The sequence below is a fragment of the Excalfactoria chinensis genome, chromosome 19, assembly GCF_039878825.1.
Source record: "Excalfactoria chinensis isolate bCotChi1 chromosome 19, bCotChi1.hap2, whole genome shotgun sequence".
Classification (NCBI taxonomy): Eukaryota; Metazoa; Chordata; class Aves; order Galliformes; family Phasianidae; genus Excalfactoria; species Excalfactoria chinensis.
The window spans coordinates 7,661,966-7,679,580 of record NC_092843.1 but is presented as its reverse complement, the minus strand read 5'-3'; the positions used below and the strand labels follow the sequence as shown (position 1 = coordinate 7,679,580).

Genomic DNA, 17,615 nt, shown 5'->3' with positions numbered 1-17,615 from the left:
ATGGACCTGCAGGTGCACACCGGGGCTGTGGCTGCCCTGATCTGTCCCCTGCAGCCCCACTAACTTGGACCCCCAGCTTGGTCCCACTAACGCAGGGGCTCTGGGACTCCAGCACCTCCAGTAGTGACGATAGTGACACTACAACTGAGCCTTCTCCCCACTCAGCCACACCGACCTGTGCACGGCAGCACAGGGAATGTCTCGGGCAGAGGAAGGTCAGCAGCACTGCACCCATCTCTGCCCCTCCACACATCTCTGTGCGCTGCAGTTTGCATCAATCACAATAAAACGCGGTCCCAAATGCTGCCCTTGGGGAGCACGGAGATGAAGGCATTCCACTCGGAGCCTCTGGAGCCAGCACTAACAATGCTGAGCCATTAGCAATCAGCATATCGGCACGGCATTGCGGCCGCTTCATAGAAAATCAAGAGGCAAAATAATTGAGTCAATAGCGATACGCAAGGATTGCTCCTTCAGCCCCATTCTTCTGCTAACAATTCTTCAGCAGGGCTGAACATTCAAAAGCTCAGGGAATCAAAAAAGAATTGATTTGATTCAGAGCTGCAGCCAGGGCTGTATTTAACACATCATTTTTGCTTGCTCTACATAGAACAGAAGGGCTGCCTTATGGCAGAAAGGCAGCAAGGGCAGAGCCAGGACTGAGAGCGGTGGCAGCGGCGCCCATCGCACTCCGGGTCTGCCCCACTCAGCTGGAGGCACCGCTCCCATGCACTGGGGTGGAGGGCAGCAGTTAAGCATGATGCGTTCCTACAGCAGCTCAAAGGAAGGCAGGCTGAGAACATGAATACAGGAAGGGACACGCACTCAGCCCAGCCCAGCAAAGCACAACCCTCCATCCAGCACACAGCACTGCGTGCACCCACTGTCCCTCGGAGCTCCGGTGCCTTTAAGGCCATTGTGCTCCTAACGAGGTCCGTATGCTCCCTGCTGACACAGTGGGGACATTCAGACCCGCCACCGAGGCAGCTGATGGGACGTGTTGACGAGCAAGTCATGTTGCTATAATAAGAAGTGTTTATTTGAATAATAAGGTCAGGAGTTAAGTAGTTGGTATTCCACTCGTATGAAGCAGTTTGCACAGTGTCACTAATAATTAAAGGGGTTTTTGGACTAATCTAGCCGCTCTTCCTCAATGTACTCTACTCTGTTCAAGAAACTCATCAAAGCAGCGAAGTGATCTTCGAGGTTATTAATCTCCTTTGCTCCACAGCTGGAGCAAATTTATTTGCTTGAATTAGCATGTAATAAACTTATAATAATGCTGCCATATCCCTCACTTTAGAGATATAGTTTGTGTAATGAGTAGTTAAATCTAGGTAATGTAGCAATAGCTTTTAGGTTCAAAGATTAGGGGGGGGAAAAAAGCCCACAGTGCTGTCACCTCTGGGTGTTGGGACGTGGGCAATGGGAAATAACCAGCAGTGCACAATGGGCTGGCTCCTGCAGCGAGCATGAGGCCAAGGTCTGTGCACAGGGCTGGGCTCAGCACAGGGTGCCTAAGTGAGGGGAATTAATTCACTTCAGCTCACCAGGCTGAGCCTTTACCATTCGCAGCTTCTCTCCAACAATAAATCCTTGCCTCTTCTCTCTGCCTAACTGCACATCTCCCAGCAGGCCGGAGTGCTCCTTACAGACTGACGTGGGGTGAGTTCAGCGGCTGGGGGGGGCTCACCCCCCCCCCCTCCCTCCTCACAGCCCATTATTCACAGAGAGGGAGCAGTAAATAATTTTTCTCTCCCTGTTTCAGCTCTTTTCTGTTGCTTCTGAAGCCGCTCGGTGCTGCAGAAGGGCCTGGGCATTAGCCAGAGGTGTCAGAGGTGTTAGACAAGGTATTAAGGAGGTGTCAATGGTGAAATAGCTGGGATTACAGTAAAGTCTAAATAAGGTGTAAAATAAAACCAGAGGTGATAAAGTCATTGATAAGAAAAGCTGGAGAAAAATAGGAGTGCAATTATTTTTCATCCCAGTTGTTCACTCTCGCAGTGCATTATCCATGGCTTTGCAAAGCCTTAAGTGAGATCAGTTCTAGCTGCAGCTCCGCGCCCGCAGAGCGGCCAGCACAGCCTGCTGAGCACTGAGTCGGGGCTGCGGCTGCCCATCCAACAGGGGCTCTTCTATCCACAGCTATACAACAAAGCAGGGGTCCCGCAGCTGTCACAGGTATGTGACAGAAGCCCCAGAGCCCCCTCAGTGCCACACACCTCCAAAAGGGCACGTGCAGGATCTGACCCAACTCATGAGCACGGCCAAGGACCTGCACCCAGCTGCAATGTTGGCTCCACACAACGAACCCTGCCGTGCAATGCAAATTAGTGCAGAAAGGGGAAAGATGTCTTAAGAAGCGACATGCTGAGCAACTAAAATTATGCAGTTACTGCTCGCAAAGTGCAATTATGTCATTTCCATGCCAGCTCAGGGACCCAGCAGCCCCTGTCCCTCACTGCTGCATTCAGCACCGCAGTGCCCAACGTCCACAGAGCCCTATAATCATTAAAGACGACGACCGCTAAGATCATTAAGTCCAACCACTGGCCCATCACCATCATGCCAAGACTCAGCTGGTGCTGGAGGCCTGGAAACCTTTGGGCTCATGGGCACAAGACTTCTTCCTGGAGAACTCCAGAGGAGTTAAGGACAGGACAGGAAAACCAATACAAAAAACAACGACGACAACAAAAAGAGAAAGATCATCCGCAATTCTTTTGCTGCCATGAAGTGTTATTAACTGATTGGGTTTCATCATCTCTCTCTTTGCTGCTGCTCCAGCTGATTGCCCCTGATTTGCATTTCCCTCGGACCAACAGTGTGTGCCCACAGCAGGCAGTGCTCTGAGGGTGGGGGTCTGCATGTTTTGGGGTACAGCATGAGGCTGTGCTGCATCCCAACACACAGCTGTGCAGGTTCATCAAGGGATGAGGGGTGGCAGCCTCATGTGGTACAGGGGAGGGGCAGGTGGAGAACAGGAAGGAGTGGTCAGGGATTGGAACTGCCCAGGGAGTGGGGAGGGTCCCATCCCTGGAGGCATTCCAGACCCATGGGTATGCAGCACTGAGGGATGGGGTCAGTGGGCACAGTGGGATGGGTTGGGGATCTTGAAGGTCTTTTCCAAGCTAAACAATTTTGCAGTTCTCTGAAGTGGCACAGAGCTCCCAGGTGGGTGTTAGCAGTGAGGGTGCTTTGCAAAAGGAATGCATGCAGGCAGCAGATGGACACAGCCGAGTGCAGCCTGTGTGAGCACCAGGTACGTTAGCCTGGCGGCCATGCCCTGCTTCTAACGTTCATTAATAACATCATCACTGAAACTATTTCCAGCACTGCAGCTTCACAGAGCACACCACGTCCTACTTCTGTTTCAATCCTATGGAATAAGCAGTGAAATGAGTGAGGCATCCGAAGGCACAGAGGCGCACGGCCTGGCATTGCTTAGGGCAGGGGGCTGCAGCGTGCTTAGAGCCTGCAGCCATGGTACTGCTGGGTCCTCACCCCAACAGCGATGGTTTCAGTGCCACATTTTGACTTCATTTTAGTAAATATAAAAACATTCATATGTATGAACAGTTCTGTCAGTACCATATGTTGTGCTTCTCCTCCATACAGGAAACAAGCTGCTTTCAAGCTTTTTAATTACATAAAACTGAGGTAAGCCTTAGCAGAGCAATCAGATACAGGGGAGGTGGGGATGTGGTTTCTCCCTGTAACACAGTGTTGAGGGTCTCCTTCCCCCCCACAAGGCTGGGTCAGGAACACACCATCACACCGCTCCTGTTTGCATTTCGGAGTGCTGAATTGGTACAACCATAAGTACAACTACAGCAATAATGAGTTCCTCCCTGACTCCCCTGACATAAAGGCAACCGTGCCCCCCCTGCCCAGCGCTGCCTGCACCGCACTCCTCATCCCCACCAAGGAAGGAGAGCGGCAGCAGCAAGGACAGACCTTGTTCCTGTGATTAATTAAGGCCGACGCCAGACCTGAGGCACAGCACCAATACCTGCGTCGTTTCCAGAGGTGTCACAGCTGCAGCAGCCCCGTGACTTTCCCCGGTGTCATTTGTCACCGCCTGACACTGACAAAGTGCCACAGCCGCGCGGCTGCTGCCCCGACCATCCTGCTGCACCCACACACTGCACTGCTGCCCTACTTTCCTCCCGCAGCTCCCACTCCCTTCTGCTGCTGCACAAACCACGCAGCGCACACCTGCCCTGCAGCACCCGAGGGCTCACTCAGCTCCCACATCCCCATCTCGGTGAGCCGGAGAGGCATGGGGCAGCAGCCATCAGTGCTGGCAGGGGTTTGCCCAAGGGAAGTGATGGGGAAGGAATGACAGCCATTTTTACGTAGAGATGGTTTTTCTCCTTACGATGACGCTTTAACAAGAGCTTAATGAACAGCACTTTCTTGCCTTTGAGGGGTTCAGACAGACCAGAGTTAGCATTCGTTATCATCCCATCACCGCGCGATTCCCCAGCCATATGGTCAGTGCGATGCACTTCCAAAAGCAGAGACATCTACATGGACTTCATTGCCCCCAGCCACAGCATTTGGGCAGCCTGTGGCTTCAGGGAACAGCCCACCACAGAGAGATCTGGGTGCAGAGGAGCAGGACGTGGGCTGGAGGCACAGTGACACTGCACGGCTGTGTGCCACAACCCCACAACACAATTGGTCCCCACGGCCCAATTTGACGCCAACAAAGGAATGAAGTTGTTGGTAAATGGGGCTCCCAGCCGAGCAAACCCCACGTGACCCCATCTCCAAACACCCACAGCAGCAGGAAAACCCAGCACAGAGCCAGGGCTCAGCATCTCCAGCCAGGTCGGCAGGCCCCAGGCTGAGCTCCATAGCAAGCACATCGCTCCTTCCCTGATCCTGAGCTCCGGCTGCGATTCAGTAGGACACAGCAGGAGGGTCTGTGCTCCTTCTGCAGCAGCCGACCTGTGTCAGCATTTTATTCTGCAGCTCTGTAGGTTTTTTAGCTTAAAAAGGGGGGGAAAAAAAAAGAAATCAGAGGAGTTTTCAAAGCTTTAATGGCTTTGAAAACAACATAGAAAGCTCTCTTTACTGCAGGAGAGGTTAATGATCTCCCTCTGCTACAGAACTAAGCCGGACATCGTAATAAATAATCATAATAAGATGTAAAGTATCACCTGGAGTCACACAGCATAGAGAGCAGGTAGGAGTTACAACGCCTTACTCAGAGCAACTGCTGGGGTGTGATTTCTAAAGTGAAGGCAGTCAGTTAAGGAAGCAGAAGCCAGCAATTAAAATATTACTTAAACAGAAGCTGATCACATCTCATCTGGGCTGGGAGGGCTCCCAACTGTGGCACTGTGGGGTGGGCACCCCAGCACACACTGATGTCCCCAGGTAGGTGTACCAACAGCTGGGTGTCCCCAGGGCCAGGAGAGCCCTCACTGGGGGACCCCCTCAGTCCCAGCCCAGCTGCCTCTAGGCTGTGCCAAGCTCAACCTACAGCAGTGGAGCAGCAAAGCGCTCATTAAGAAACCGCATTAATAACCTTAATGACAGTTCCCAGCTCCCAGCAATACAGCAGCCTCAGCTACGTTTACACACACAGGTTTCATCTCCAGGCATTTGCAAGCACCAATGTGGGGTGGGAAGGAGGTCTGGGAACAGATACCACAGGGTCACCCCTGGGCTGTACAGACCAAAATCACTCCAGCCCTGCAGCCCCATGCTGGTTGCTCCGGGGCAGCACAGCACAGTGCAAGCACCAGCAACAAAACCTATCCACCATCACCCTCAGGAGCAGCACTGCTGTGAGCACAGGGCTTGGACACATCCAATACCTGCTGCTCCCACCCATCCATCCCATGCATCCATCCGAGCCCACCGACCCCCCCCACCTCCAGCAGACCAGATCACGACAGCTGCTGCAGAGCGGGGCCTTTCTTTGTGTGTTTATCCCCCCGTCTCTGAGATGAGCTGTTTCTTGTCTTGTCAAACCACATCCTTTTCTTTAAAGAATCGGCTTTAAGAATCCAATTTGTCAAGCTGGACAATCGTTTGAGAATCCATAAAAAGCCTCAGTGACTTTATCAAAAAAAATAAATCAGAAGGTTTTAAATGGTAACTGAAAGGGATTTGAAAATGGGTTGAGTGGCCTACATCAATTAATCTTCAGAGAGCCGGGGCTTTGTGAAGATGAAGTGGCACAGAAGTGTCAAAGGCCAGTTACCGGGCTTCAGCAGATGGAAGGTGTCGATATTTCTCAGTCCCTTCTTCTCGCTCTTCTCCTTTCCCCGTCCTGCACAATACAGGCGGGGAAGGAAAAGCCCTGCAATGAGCAGAGCGGGGCTGCACCCAGACACACAGCTCCAGTGGAACCGCAGAAGGGCAGGAGGATGGAGGTCAGAGCGCAACAGCAAGCGTGTAAATGAGGGGTCTGAACAGGCACAGCCACCTGAAATGGCAGCATGGGAGGCAGCAGCCTGCACTGCTCCTCACTGCCCAGCGCCAGCAGGACCGGGCACAGAGACACTGAGAGCTGCAAGGGCAGCTGGAAACTGGGAGTGTGGGGGTGCACAGGATGGAAGTTATGTGCTGGAGAGTTAAACAGCTAAAAGAGACCTCAGGAGCAACAGAGCAGCAACGCTGCAGCCCAGCAATCCCAACAGCAGCGCGAGGAGCTCCAGATGGCTTTTTGTTTTAGTGCAATGAGAAATGCAACCTGACAGGCAAGCATGGGGCTGGGTAATAATAATAACACCAATCATTTCCTTACAAAAATGAAAGCAGCCCATCAGCTCAAAGGTACCCCTGTTTGCAGCAAAGAACAGAGGCTCGCTGTTACTTACTGCAGCGGTGAGCGCAATCCTGAGCCTCCAAATGGCATTTTGTTACAGAAGTACAATATGAGGATGTTGGACTCACTTCCCAGTCTGGAGAAATAGATCTGACTTGGAAACGGGCCAGAAGCGCTGCAAGTTGGGGCTCTGAAGTGAAGGTGATAACTTTGCCAATTAAATATGGATGTGATTTTTTTCCTCTCCTTCCCCTGAATACTCCTGCACAGTCATTAGGTGATGATATAAAGACATAGGCCTCCTGGTGCAGCTTAATTGCTCATATATAGAAAAATGATGAGCTCCGTTACACCGCACAAGAACTGCCTGGATACACACTGCCTTATTAATAGGTGATACCAACCCGAGCTTTATTTTTCTGCCCAAGGAAAAACAGAGCCCCAGCACAGCCCCAGCTCAGAGCACACCACTGCACGTGCCAAACCACTTCACTAACAGCTACAGACATAAGAGCAGGCTTACGTTTAATCGCGCCATTAAAGCCTTTTGCTGAATTGGCACTTGGAGCACTATGGACTCTCACTGAAGTTTACTGTCATTTCCATCTATACATATCAAATAGGAAAATACAAGGTTCTCCCCCCTCCCAACACCCCCCCACCCCCAGGCCATCTGCAGGGGCTGAGCATGAAGTGGGGGCACAAACAAGGGAGATGCAGCACGATGGGATGCAACCGCCCTGGGAGCTGGGGTCAGAACGAGCAAAATGGGCAACCACCACCAGGATGAGGGGAAAGTGCTTCTGATGGCTCAGGGAAAAAGCAGCATTAACAATCATTGGAAGGGACAAGGCAATCTCACAGCACACAGATTGCTTGCGGCAGGGCGGTGGGAAGGGGCCAAGGGGAAGGGCTTGCATCAGTGTGTGCTCCTCCACCCCACTCAGCCCCACGGCTGATTTACTTCCCAGCACCACAGAAAAACCCACAGTTCACTCTTCCCTCTCATTCTCAGTTTCATTATTCCCTCCAGATAATTTCAGGCTTCTCAGCTGTGAGCGCAGCGTCTCAGCTCCCGGCATTTAAATCCTCAGCTCTGTTCTCATCACAGCTTCACAACCCCCCCATTTGTTTCCATACACAGGGGTTCCACAACCCCAAGCATTGGGTGCAGCACCCACAGAGCACCAACACCACCTCAGAACCAAACTGCTCTAAGATGCTTTCACTTTGGCAGCCACGTTCTGAAGGGCATTTCAAAGACACTCCAGGTGCTGCTGACGTTCAGGAGGATTTCAATGAGACAGAGACACTGGGGGTGAGGTGACATTAAGACACCACCTCTCATTGTAACACTGCGTGGAGATGCTCCTGGCTGCAACTTCGGGGCTCCTTTGATGAGAAAACCAGAGCTGTCTGCAGAGGGGCCACGGGTGACCTCATGACACCAAGAAATTGCAGCAATACATCCGTGCTTTAAAGCTGCTCTTTTGTTGGGCCCCACCAACAGCTGTGAAGGGGTGCCCTGGGAGGCAGCTCAGAGTGTGGGAGCTGGTGGGTTAACCCATGACCCGTCCTGGGGGTGCTCCAGACTCACCCCCTGCACCTTTCTAACTATTTCACCCGTCTGAGATTTCTGTTTCACATTTCAATTTCCTGCAGCACAGTACATTTATCTCTGCTGCCCAGCCAGGTTCTCCCCAGCTCTTCCCCTTATCTTTTCCCCTGTGCAACTGCAAACACCGCCGTTATCTTCATGTGATAAACCCAGCCACGATGCACTGCCTGCCACCGCGCTGTGCTGGCAGCGAGCAGACCTGTGCCCTCACACCAGCACAGCACAGGGAGGTCAAGCAGACACCGTGGGTTCCACTCTGGGCACCTCACATCTGATCAGTTAATGCTGGCCCTGGTGTAAGAGGCATCACAGCCACCTCCTGGATGCGCCCCACGTGTGCTGCCCAGGGACACTACCGGGGTCCCCCTGGGTGCCAAAGGGATGGAACAAGGTTCTGGGTGCCCCCAGCCGACCGCCAGAGCCCACCCCACTGCACAGAACCTCAAATATCCCATCAGCGAGCGGCAGAGCGAGCATCGGGCACTGCCGTGGGAAACGTCATCCCGATAACGGCTTCACCGTCCCAGGGAGAAATCGAATAAAACCAATAGCGACGCCCGGCCCAACAGGTAACAAAGTCACCTTGTTGCCATCTCCGCAGCGACGGCTGCAGCCCTGCTGTGAGCACGCAGCACCCCCTGCTGCCACCGCCGCTGTGCGGGGACATCGCTGGCAGTGCGGGCGGGCAGGGGACCGCGGGGTGGGGCTGGAGCAGGAGGCAGCAAACGGGCTGCTGGTCTTGTGAAGTCCTGCAGGGCTCAGGGAAGCTCTCGGTCCATTTCCTTCTCGCAGCCGCGCCCGCACCGCGCGGCAGCAGGACCCGGTTACGGACGCTATCGCCCTGCTCAGACCGGTTCCGCCTCCTCCTCCACCCACCCCAGGCCCCAGCTGCCCACCGTGCAGGCTGACACAGCCCAACCTTCAAAGCAAATTGCTTTGCAAGTGCCGATCCACTTCACTTTCCAACACCTCCAGTGAACGGTGCCTCGGTTTATAGATGGGGAAATCGAGGCAGGGAAAAACAAAGGGCTCAGCCAGCGCAGAGGACCAGGAACACAGCGCTCTACCTGTGCCTTAACTACAAAGTCACCTCTGCTCATTAGCAGCTAATTAGAACCACGGGAGGGGAAGAGACTACAGGCAGGGCGGAGAGAGGAGGAACTGGGAGAAATACAGACATCAAAACAGATCACATCTGTTTACTCATTCATTGCCATGCCTGAGGCTTCAAGTTCTCTCCTGTCTGCATTGGCCTTGTGCAATTTTGGATGCCCTCTCCCAGATCCACACAGCTAAGAGTTAAGAGTCCCACACTGTCTCAGGAAGGAGCAAATCTGCAACTTTGGGTTAGTCTTGGGAAATCTTATTACTCTGCCCACTAGATTAGAAGAACCCACTAATCTCCACTTGCCAGCCTGCTATCTCTATGGGAGCCCAGATAAGGTATCTGGAAGTTGCTTATTGAGAGCAGCCCTGCAAGCACCACACTGCATTGGGCAGTGGTGTCCAGGAGGGATCAGAGCCCCAGGACCCCCATGGGACACCACAGGGATTAGCCAGGCCCCAACACCCCCCAACAGCTCCAGCCTTGTGCATAGGACCACCACAGGGAACGTGCTTTTAAATAAGAGGAGGAAATGGTGCCTTTGTGTCAGACAAGTGGAAGAAATCCAGGACCAGGAGACTGCAGAGCCTTTCCACTTCAGACAGCAGGTGCTCTCCAAGATGTGGTTATGGCAACAAAATAAATGATGGATAATTGCTTTTGTGACAACTTGCCAATTAAATTAGACTCAGCAGAATAACATAATGACAATTTGTTATGCTCTGGTGGGCACTAACACACCAATCATAATTAAATGCTATGACTGAAATAGAATGCTGCTGTACACAGGAATATATAACCCCAATTCCCTCCCAGTGAAACATTATAGGTTCAGACTTGATTTCAATTTCTGCAGGATAATAGCATTAGCGCACATCAGAATGAGCTCACGGTATGCACACAGGCAGCAGCACTGAGACAGCAGCAAGGACAGCCCCAGTGGGACCCCGCAGACACCACATCCCCAGCAAGCAATGGGCAGGGGGTGACGAGCCCCCTCACAGCCCCGCTCCAGCATGCTCGGATGGGGCCCAATGTGTGTGCACACAAAGGTGGGAGAAGTGGCCACCGAGAGCCTCTGTCCATATATACTGCCCAGAACCGAAGCCATGGCAAGGCTGCCTTCATGTGGAAGGCTCCCAGCTCAAACTGTCACAACTGGAACTAACCAAGTCTCTAACAGCTTAACCAGAGCAGCACATTAACTGCCCTCACAAAGCCTGGCACTGGCACGCACAGGTCTCCAGTTCCCTGGCACAGCTGCAAATTGCTCTGGCGGCTCCCGGCACCAGGCCTGGCCCTTCTACACCCTTTGCTCCCTTACCCAGAGCAGGCAGTGGGGATAACCTGACAGCACGTAACCAGGGATGTGCTGACTGCAGAACACTGGGGAGCAGCTGAAGTGCTCGTCCATCAGCCAGGGCACTGTGGGGTCAGGCGGCGCCACCCACCTGCACCACTTCATCACTCTCCAGCAATCCCTCCGCAGAGCATCAGAGCAGGACACGCTTGCAAGAGGCCATTGCTCAACCAGTGCCCAGCCCAGCAGGAGTTCTGCAGAACACAGCCCTGATTTGAGGAGCACACAGCAGCAAGAGGGGCCTCCCCACAGCACAGCTCAGCTGGGTTCACTGCTGGCACTGCTGCAATGAGCCAACTACATGGGCAAGCACAAAGCTCTGAAAGAGAACTCCAGACCGCGGGTGGGGACCTGTGCTTCCTCACAATGCCAGGAGACACCCTCCTTTAGGAACTGACCTTGGCAGACCTTCATCCTGGCTGTCAGAGAGGTACAGAGGGCTCCTCCTCTCCCTCCTGCTTTCAATTCTCTCTCTTTTTTGATGCCTCGAGGAGCCCCGTAACCAATACTTCGGCATTTGCTGTCACTTAAAAAGAGCTCTGCAATCAGTAAGGGGAACTGCTGCACACACCGCTCATCTTTCAGGAGGAAAGAGGTCAGCACTCCGGCTCAGGAAAGGTCACTCACTGCTCTGTAATGGGGTGTAGGATTGCGAGATGGCAGAAGCTCGGCTCATTAGCGAGCGCTCCACCACCGGCAGACAGCTCTGCCCCGCACACGGACGTTCCTTGAACACACGATGCCCCACAAAGGCAAAGGGCAGCGATGAGGTCACAGCGCGGCTCCTGCACCGGGGGGGGGGCGTCCTCCTCGCCGAGCTCTTCGTTCTGTGCCTCGTGCGGAAAACTTGCGCTCCTTTCCTCGCTCGCCAACCCCGGCCGGCAATTCCATCACAGCCATTTCGCAGCCCGTCAGCGCTCCGGCAGGGCAGAAACACCGGAACGAACCCACAGCACAAACACGAGCACCATCCCCGGCCCCGCTCCGTGCGGCGGCGCTGCGCGGTCCCCCCCTGGCGGACACGGACGCGGCCCCGCAGGTGGCGGCCCGCAGCGAACCCCCCCCCCCCGCAAAGCCGCTGACCTTTGGCTAACGGCTGGAAGGCAAACACTTGATAAATAATAAATAGCTCACCCCAGGCTTTTTCTCAGAGCCTTTTAATTAAAATAGCAGTTACTCTAAGGTCACGGTGATTGGCGTTTCAATCCCAGCCCAGCAAACGCATCCATCAATCGCACGGGATCAAAAAACCACAACTCTGAATTGCTCTCTCCTAATTGCACCGAGTACTTCAGCTCACGTCCCCCCACAGCCGAGCCCCCGCCCCCCGTTACCTGCCACAGCCCGGCTCAGATGGAGGGCCGCAGCCCCCAGCCCACTCAGGACCCCAACAGCAGCCCCCGCCGGACACATCAGCTCACTGACAGACTCGGTTTTTCCAGGTAACCCGACCGCGTTTCAGAGCAGCAGCACGAGGGCTGCGGTACCCCCCCCCCCCCCCAGCCTCCCCCAACCCCAAGGCACAGCTGCACCACCAGGCACTAACTGTCCCGCACCACGGCACGCACAGGTGAGGAAACCAGGCAGGAACCAACAGCCCTCCACAGAATGGCTCCAGATGGGAGCACCCCACCCAGGAAATGCCTTCAAACGACTGCTCCCCACACAGAACAGAGCAGAAAAACATTCCTATTTTGTTAGCAGGAGCTCTGTATAGAAACTGGCTCATAGCAGACTGCAAGTCACTGCCCTCCTTGGCATCCTACATTTCTTTTTCCTCCATGTGGCAAACGATAACATACCCAAGCTCTCCAAAGATGCAAGATTGAAGCTGGTGATAGCAGAGGACAGAAGAGGTGCTTTCTGGCAGAAGCAACAACCAAGGAGGCCACCAAGTTGTGAGCAAAGTGAATAGGAAACTTCTCACATTATGGCACTCAGCTCCATAGCACAACTTGTCACTTTACCGTACTTCCAGGTACAACTTTGGGCAAGTTGGGTGCATCATCCACAGTAATAACGCAAAACTGGATGGTCAGTGCACTTACCTTAGATTGAAGAGGCACCAATGCAAAACCACTGAGCAGCTGTGAAGGAGATGTGGAACCTTCGGCCACCAAGAACCATTTGTCCCACACAACCAAACTGTGCACAAGAAGAGACATTTCACATCACAGCTCCCAGCACTTCAAATGGAGGCCAGCTGGTGGCCTTGGCCCCCATCAAGGCCAAAGAGCACTGACATTTAAAGACACCTGCACCCAAATACTTGAAGTGCACGTTTGACTTCTCTCAGCGTGTGCACCTCCTCTCCAGTTTTGTTTCAGACTGAATCCCATTTCTTTTGTCACCACATTACACTTACATTAGCCTCTCTCCCGCTGGGGTGGCTCCTAAACTTGTTCTGCTGGATCCTGGCACTGCAGCCACCTCTGCTCAGGGCTGCCACATGTGGCCTTGGATTCAGGCAGTAATTTACACTCCATATGGAAGCATCTCGCACAGCCAGGCACATGTGCCACCAACATCAGCTCTAGAATTACTGAGCAGGATTAGGAATACAGTCTGACCTTCTGAGGGTAACTGAATAACTCTACTGTACTGGCACTGCTGTCAAGAGGTAAATCGTGCCATGCAAAAATGAAAACAGAAAAGAGAAAGGAACATTTTTCAATCATCCCTTTTACCTCCATTCAGTACATATTCAAGTATTTGCTCGAATTACACACAGCATCCGGGTCACAAAATCACCTTGAGGAGAAAACGGGTCTTGGAAGGCAGGTACAAAAGCAAAAGGAAATCCTGACCTTCTCCTTTTCAGGGAAGAGTCAGTAGTGGGAAGAGAGATTTTGCTGACATGACTTAAAACAGGTTTTGTTGTTGTTTGCTTTTCCTTTAGCTTAAAACCAAAATTCTTAATAAAAACAAGGTGGGCGATTAAGTTTACAGACACAAGAACGGCATTATAATCAGCTCTGAACTGTGGTACAGTTATTATTTCCTTCTCTGTGCCAAAGTTTCAGTGACTTTCTGTAAAGAATTCAACTTTCTCTTCAGCAAAGAGTTGCAACGGTGCACGTTCCATATTGCCAAGGTCTCCAGTTTCATTAAGACTTGCTAAAAAACTTCAAAGATCCAAATTATCTGGTATAGTGCTTCATCGTCTTATGAATGTAAGCAAGTGACGAAGCAGAAAGAACATATTAGAACATTCATATAAATAGCAACTCTTCAGAATCAGCTATAAAAAGATGACACTTCTGACAGCTGTTACAATGCATCAAGTAAACAGCATCTGCCATTTCAACAGCAGGACTGTCACAACGCCTGTACCATCAGCACAAGACGGCGCTACTGCAAATAAGACACAGGTTCCCATTTTAAAGGAAATGTTTAATTTTCCATTCTATTTTCCATCTCAAAAGCTGAGACAACATAATCGAAAATGTCAAGAAAACGTTCCTCAAAAGAAGAGGATCATCTCCTACTTCCTAAGTGGGGAGATGGAAAGATAAGAATGTGCGTTACATTCATGATGGCACCACAGCCAGAAGACTGAGCCATACCCTCCTTCAGAATATTCCTTAGAACCGCCGGGCTGTGCAGATGGAAACGCTGGCTTCTGAGCAGGCGAGTATCACGGGCACACAATGCCAAGCTGCAGAATGTGCCAAGACAAGAGCACAGCTGTTAGGATGAAGGATTTTCATTCTGTGTTTCTCTCAGTTCTGGCGTCTGCTCCTCCTGACTTTCCTTCTTCTCCTGCAACTCTTCCAACACGGTCTGAAGTTGCAGACGTATAACAGAACCCCTGGCTTCTGCATCCTGATGATCCTGTTGTGCTACCTACAGTTAACAACAGACTATCAGCATTAAAAACAGACAAAATAAACAGGGCTGAAAAAGTTTGTCAAAGCACGACTGAAAGGAGCAACAGAAAGCAACTGCTGGTTTGCTTGCCCAGAAAAGCTGAGAGAGAAGTTCTGACTCATGCTTGGATTATTATAAAGGTACAACACAGTCTCAAGGCACAGCAAGAAACTCAAAATGAGGTCGCTGACCTCAAGGTAAAAGATAAAAGACAGGTGCTGATCTCATCTTCCTACGCGCTCATAGGACATCCACTTTAACTAGAACCAATTTCTGCTCCTTTTCAGCCTCTCTTATAGCAAAAGCACTGTGGATGCTTAGCCCAGGGATGGCTGGATAACAAGGAGCATGAAGAGCATATCACAAAAGAAAATAACAACCGAATGTGGCTTACTTTATCTGTTCCTCTTCTCTGCAGAGTTATCCCACTGGCTAAAAGGGCTTTTCCCGTTTCTTCAAACAGATTTTCCTCTTCGATTTTTCCTTCTTCTTTCAATTCATTGTATTTCTCAACAAACCTACATTTCAAGATGGTACTCTCACTGTTTTGGTTTGCTGACCCAAGGGGAGACAGGGACGAGTTCCAGAAACATTTTTAGCTTCATTTAAAGACTAAAACTCTTACCTTTGGCAAGTAGATTTGTAGTTCGGTTGTGACAGATCAAAAGGTTTGGGACCACTGCCATAAATCTTATAAAATTTCCTATTTCAAAACCAAAAACCAGCATTTAGAGCAATTACAAACAGACACGTTTGGAAGTCATTGAACACGACCAGAACCAGTCTACAAGAAGAGGCCTTCACCAAACTGTCGCTCCTTTTTCTATCGGCCTTTAGACCATGCACACTCCAGCACCGAGCTAACCGACAGCCCCGCAGTGCCGCAGGAGCACCGCAGCTTCTGCTCAGGGGCTTCGCTCGGGCCGCACTCAGCGCCTTAAGGCCGTTCCACCTTTCAGTTCAGCCCAGCCTCCACCAGCCCCGGCGCCCGGCCGCCTCTCGGCACACGCAGCACCGTGCGGTTCCCCCACGGCCAGGCCAGGCAGGAGCGGCCCCGCAGCGGCCGGGAGACAACAGCAGCAGCGGCGCTCCCGCAGCGCCCCGCAGCGGCACAGCCGGGCGCACACCGAAGGGCCGCGCGGACCCCACGCGGGCGCTGTCGGCCCGCAGGCGCGGACTCACGCTCGCACTTCGTCCTCGCGGTAGAAGATGTGCGGCACGCCGTCCCTCGCCTTGCCGTGGCGCGGCCGTGGCACGCGGTACAGCGGCTCGCGGAGCGGCGGGCAGGCGGCGTACACGTCGAACCACAGCGGCTTCTGGATGACGCCGATGCGCAGCAAATCGCGGGTCCTGCGGGCAGCGAGCACGGCTCAGGGCCCGCCCCCGCCTCAGCCCTCCTTCCCCGCGGCCTCCCGCCGCCCCCCGTACCGGCTAAACACGCTCCCGGTCTTCTGCATGCGACTCCCGGCCATGGCGGCGGACTAGGCCTCCCCTAGCGACGGCAGCGCCCTAGCAACCGGCTGCCCCCGCCACTCGGAAGCGGAAACGCTCTGCCGTCGCGCCGCCGACCAATCCGCTGCCGGGGCGTGCCCAGGGCGGAAGGAGCAGCGCAGGCAGAAGGAGCCGATAGCCGAGCTGCGGATCGGCCCCTCCGCCATTTAAAGGGCCAGCGCCGCCGTCCCGGAGCCGAAACTCAAAGTCCTGAAATGGGCCCTAGGAGCGGCTGTGACCCCGCTGCGCTCCCCGAACACGCGCAGGGAGGTGCTGTCCTGAAGCACGTCCGATATCACCGCGATCCTACCGCAGCTTTTAGCTCTGGGCTTGTCCCAGCCACCATTAAAACACAGCTCTGAAACAAAACTCCTGCTCACCGAGTGCAGGAAAAAGCGCCGCAGCTGTTCCAGGACAGGACAGGCCCCTCCCCGCCCTCACGTCTGCTTTCTCCCCCTGTAAAATAACAGCAGATAAAAGCAAAACGCCGCCGCGTTAAGAGTACAACGGGACTTTATTGTCTGAATTACTATTAAACATCTGTAAGAAAAATCACTTATGGAAATAAATTCTACAAGAGCGACACACACACACACACACACCACGGACCTCTTTGTTGTTGTTCTTTTTAAAACAGTTTTGTATAGAAGTGATAGAAACGTCACTGAGGATTGTACAGCTTTATACGAGAAATGCCTTTGGGCTCCCGAGCCGCTTGTAGGGGCCTTTCTGCTGTTAGACCTGATTTACTGTCATTTTAAAGGAGATAAAAGTAAACTCTCCTCACCGTCCATTGAAACGACGTTTTGTGCCTCCGAGATGTTTTAAGATGGCCGCAGTGACATCACTGAGGGCTGCGCAGCACGGGCTGGGACAGCTCAGGGCTCGTTGTTGGGAGCACATCCGCTGACCCCAAAGCAGCTCACAGCCCACAGCAGCCCCCGCTGCACCGCCTGCCTGTGCTTCCTGCACACATGGAAACTTCGCTGCCGGTTAAGCCCTTGGTAGCTCAGAAGGAACGTTTACAAGCTGATCCAATTCCAAGCTTGATTTTTTTCCAACTACGCAGCACTGCTTTGGGCTGGGAGGGAGCAGCGATGGCCTCCCGCTATTTCAGAGCCAGCCCCACGCTGGGAATAGCAGCCCCAGCTGCTCCAGCAGCGAAGCCACAGCTTCATGCCTCGCACCGTGCCATGTGGGACATGCACCTCTGCAGACCCTGACACGGCACAGGGCAGCAGTGCCTCCCCAGTACCTCCCTGCACCCCATTCCTGCCTTCTAACATCACCCTGGGGACAAGGCCAGTGCAGTGTGGCACTGCTGCACCCCCCATTTCAAAGGGAACACCACTGCCCCTTCCTTAAAAAGGAGCAGAACCAAAGT

The 17,615-nt window shown here is 53.0% G+C and overlaps 1 protein-coding gene across 1 annotated transcript; it reads right to left on the bottom strand.

Annotated features, from left to right (window-relative positions):
- Positions 1 to 12,016: 12,016 nt before the first annotated feature.
- Positions 12,017 to 16,325, bottom strand: MRPS23 (mitochondrial ribosomal protein S23). The gene is made up of 5 exons (XM_072353280.1): positions 16,169 to 16,325; positions 15,923 to 16,090; positions 15,366 to 15,443; positions 15,135 to 15,258; positions 12,017 to 14,716 (listed from the first exon to the last, which is right to left on the bottom strand). The coding sequence occupies exons 1-5, from the start codon at positions 16,210 to 16,212 to the stop codon at positions 14,561 to 14,563; spliced, it is 570 nt and encodes a 189-aa protein (XP_072209381.1). The 5' UTR covers positions 16,213 to 16,325; the 3' UTR covers positions 12,017 to 14,560.
- Between the last annotated feature and the right edge of the window lie 1,290 nt (positions 16,326 to 17,615).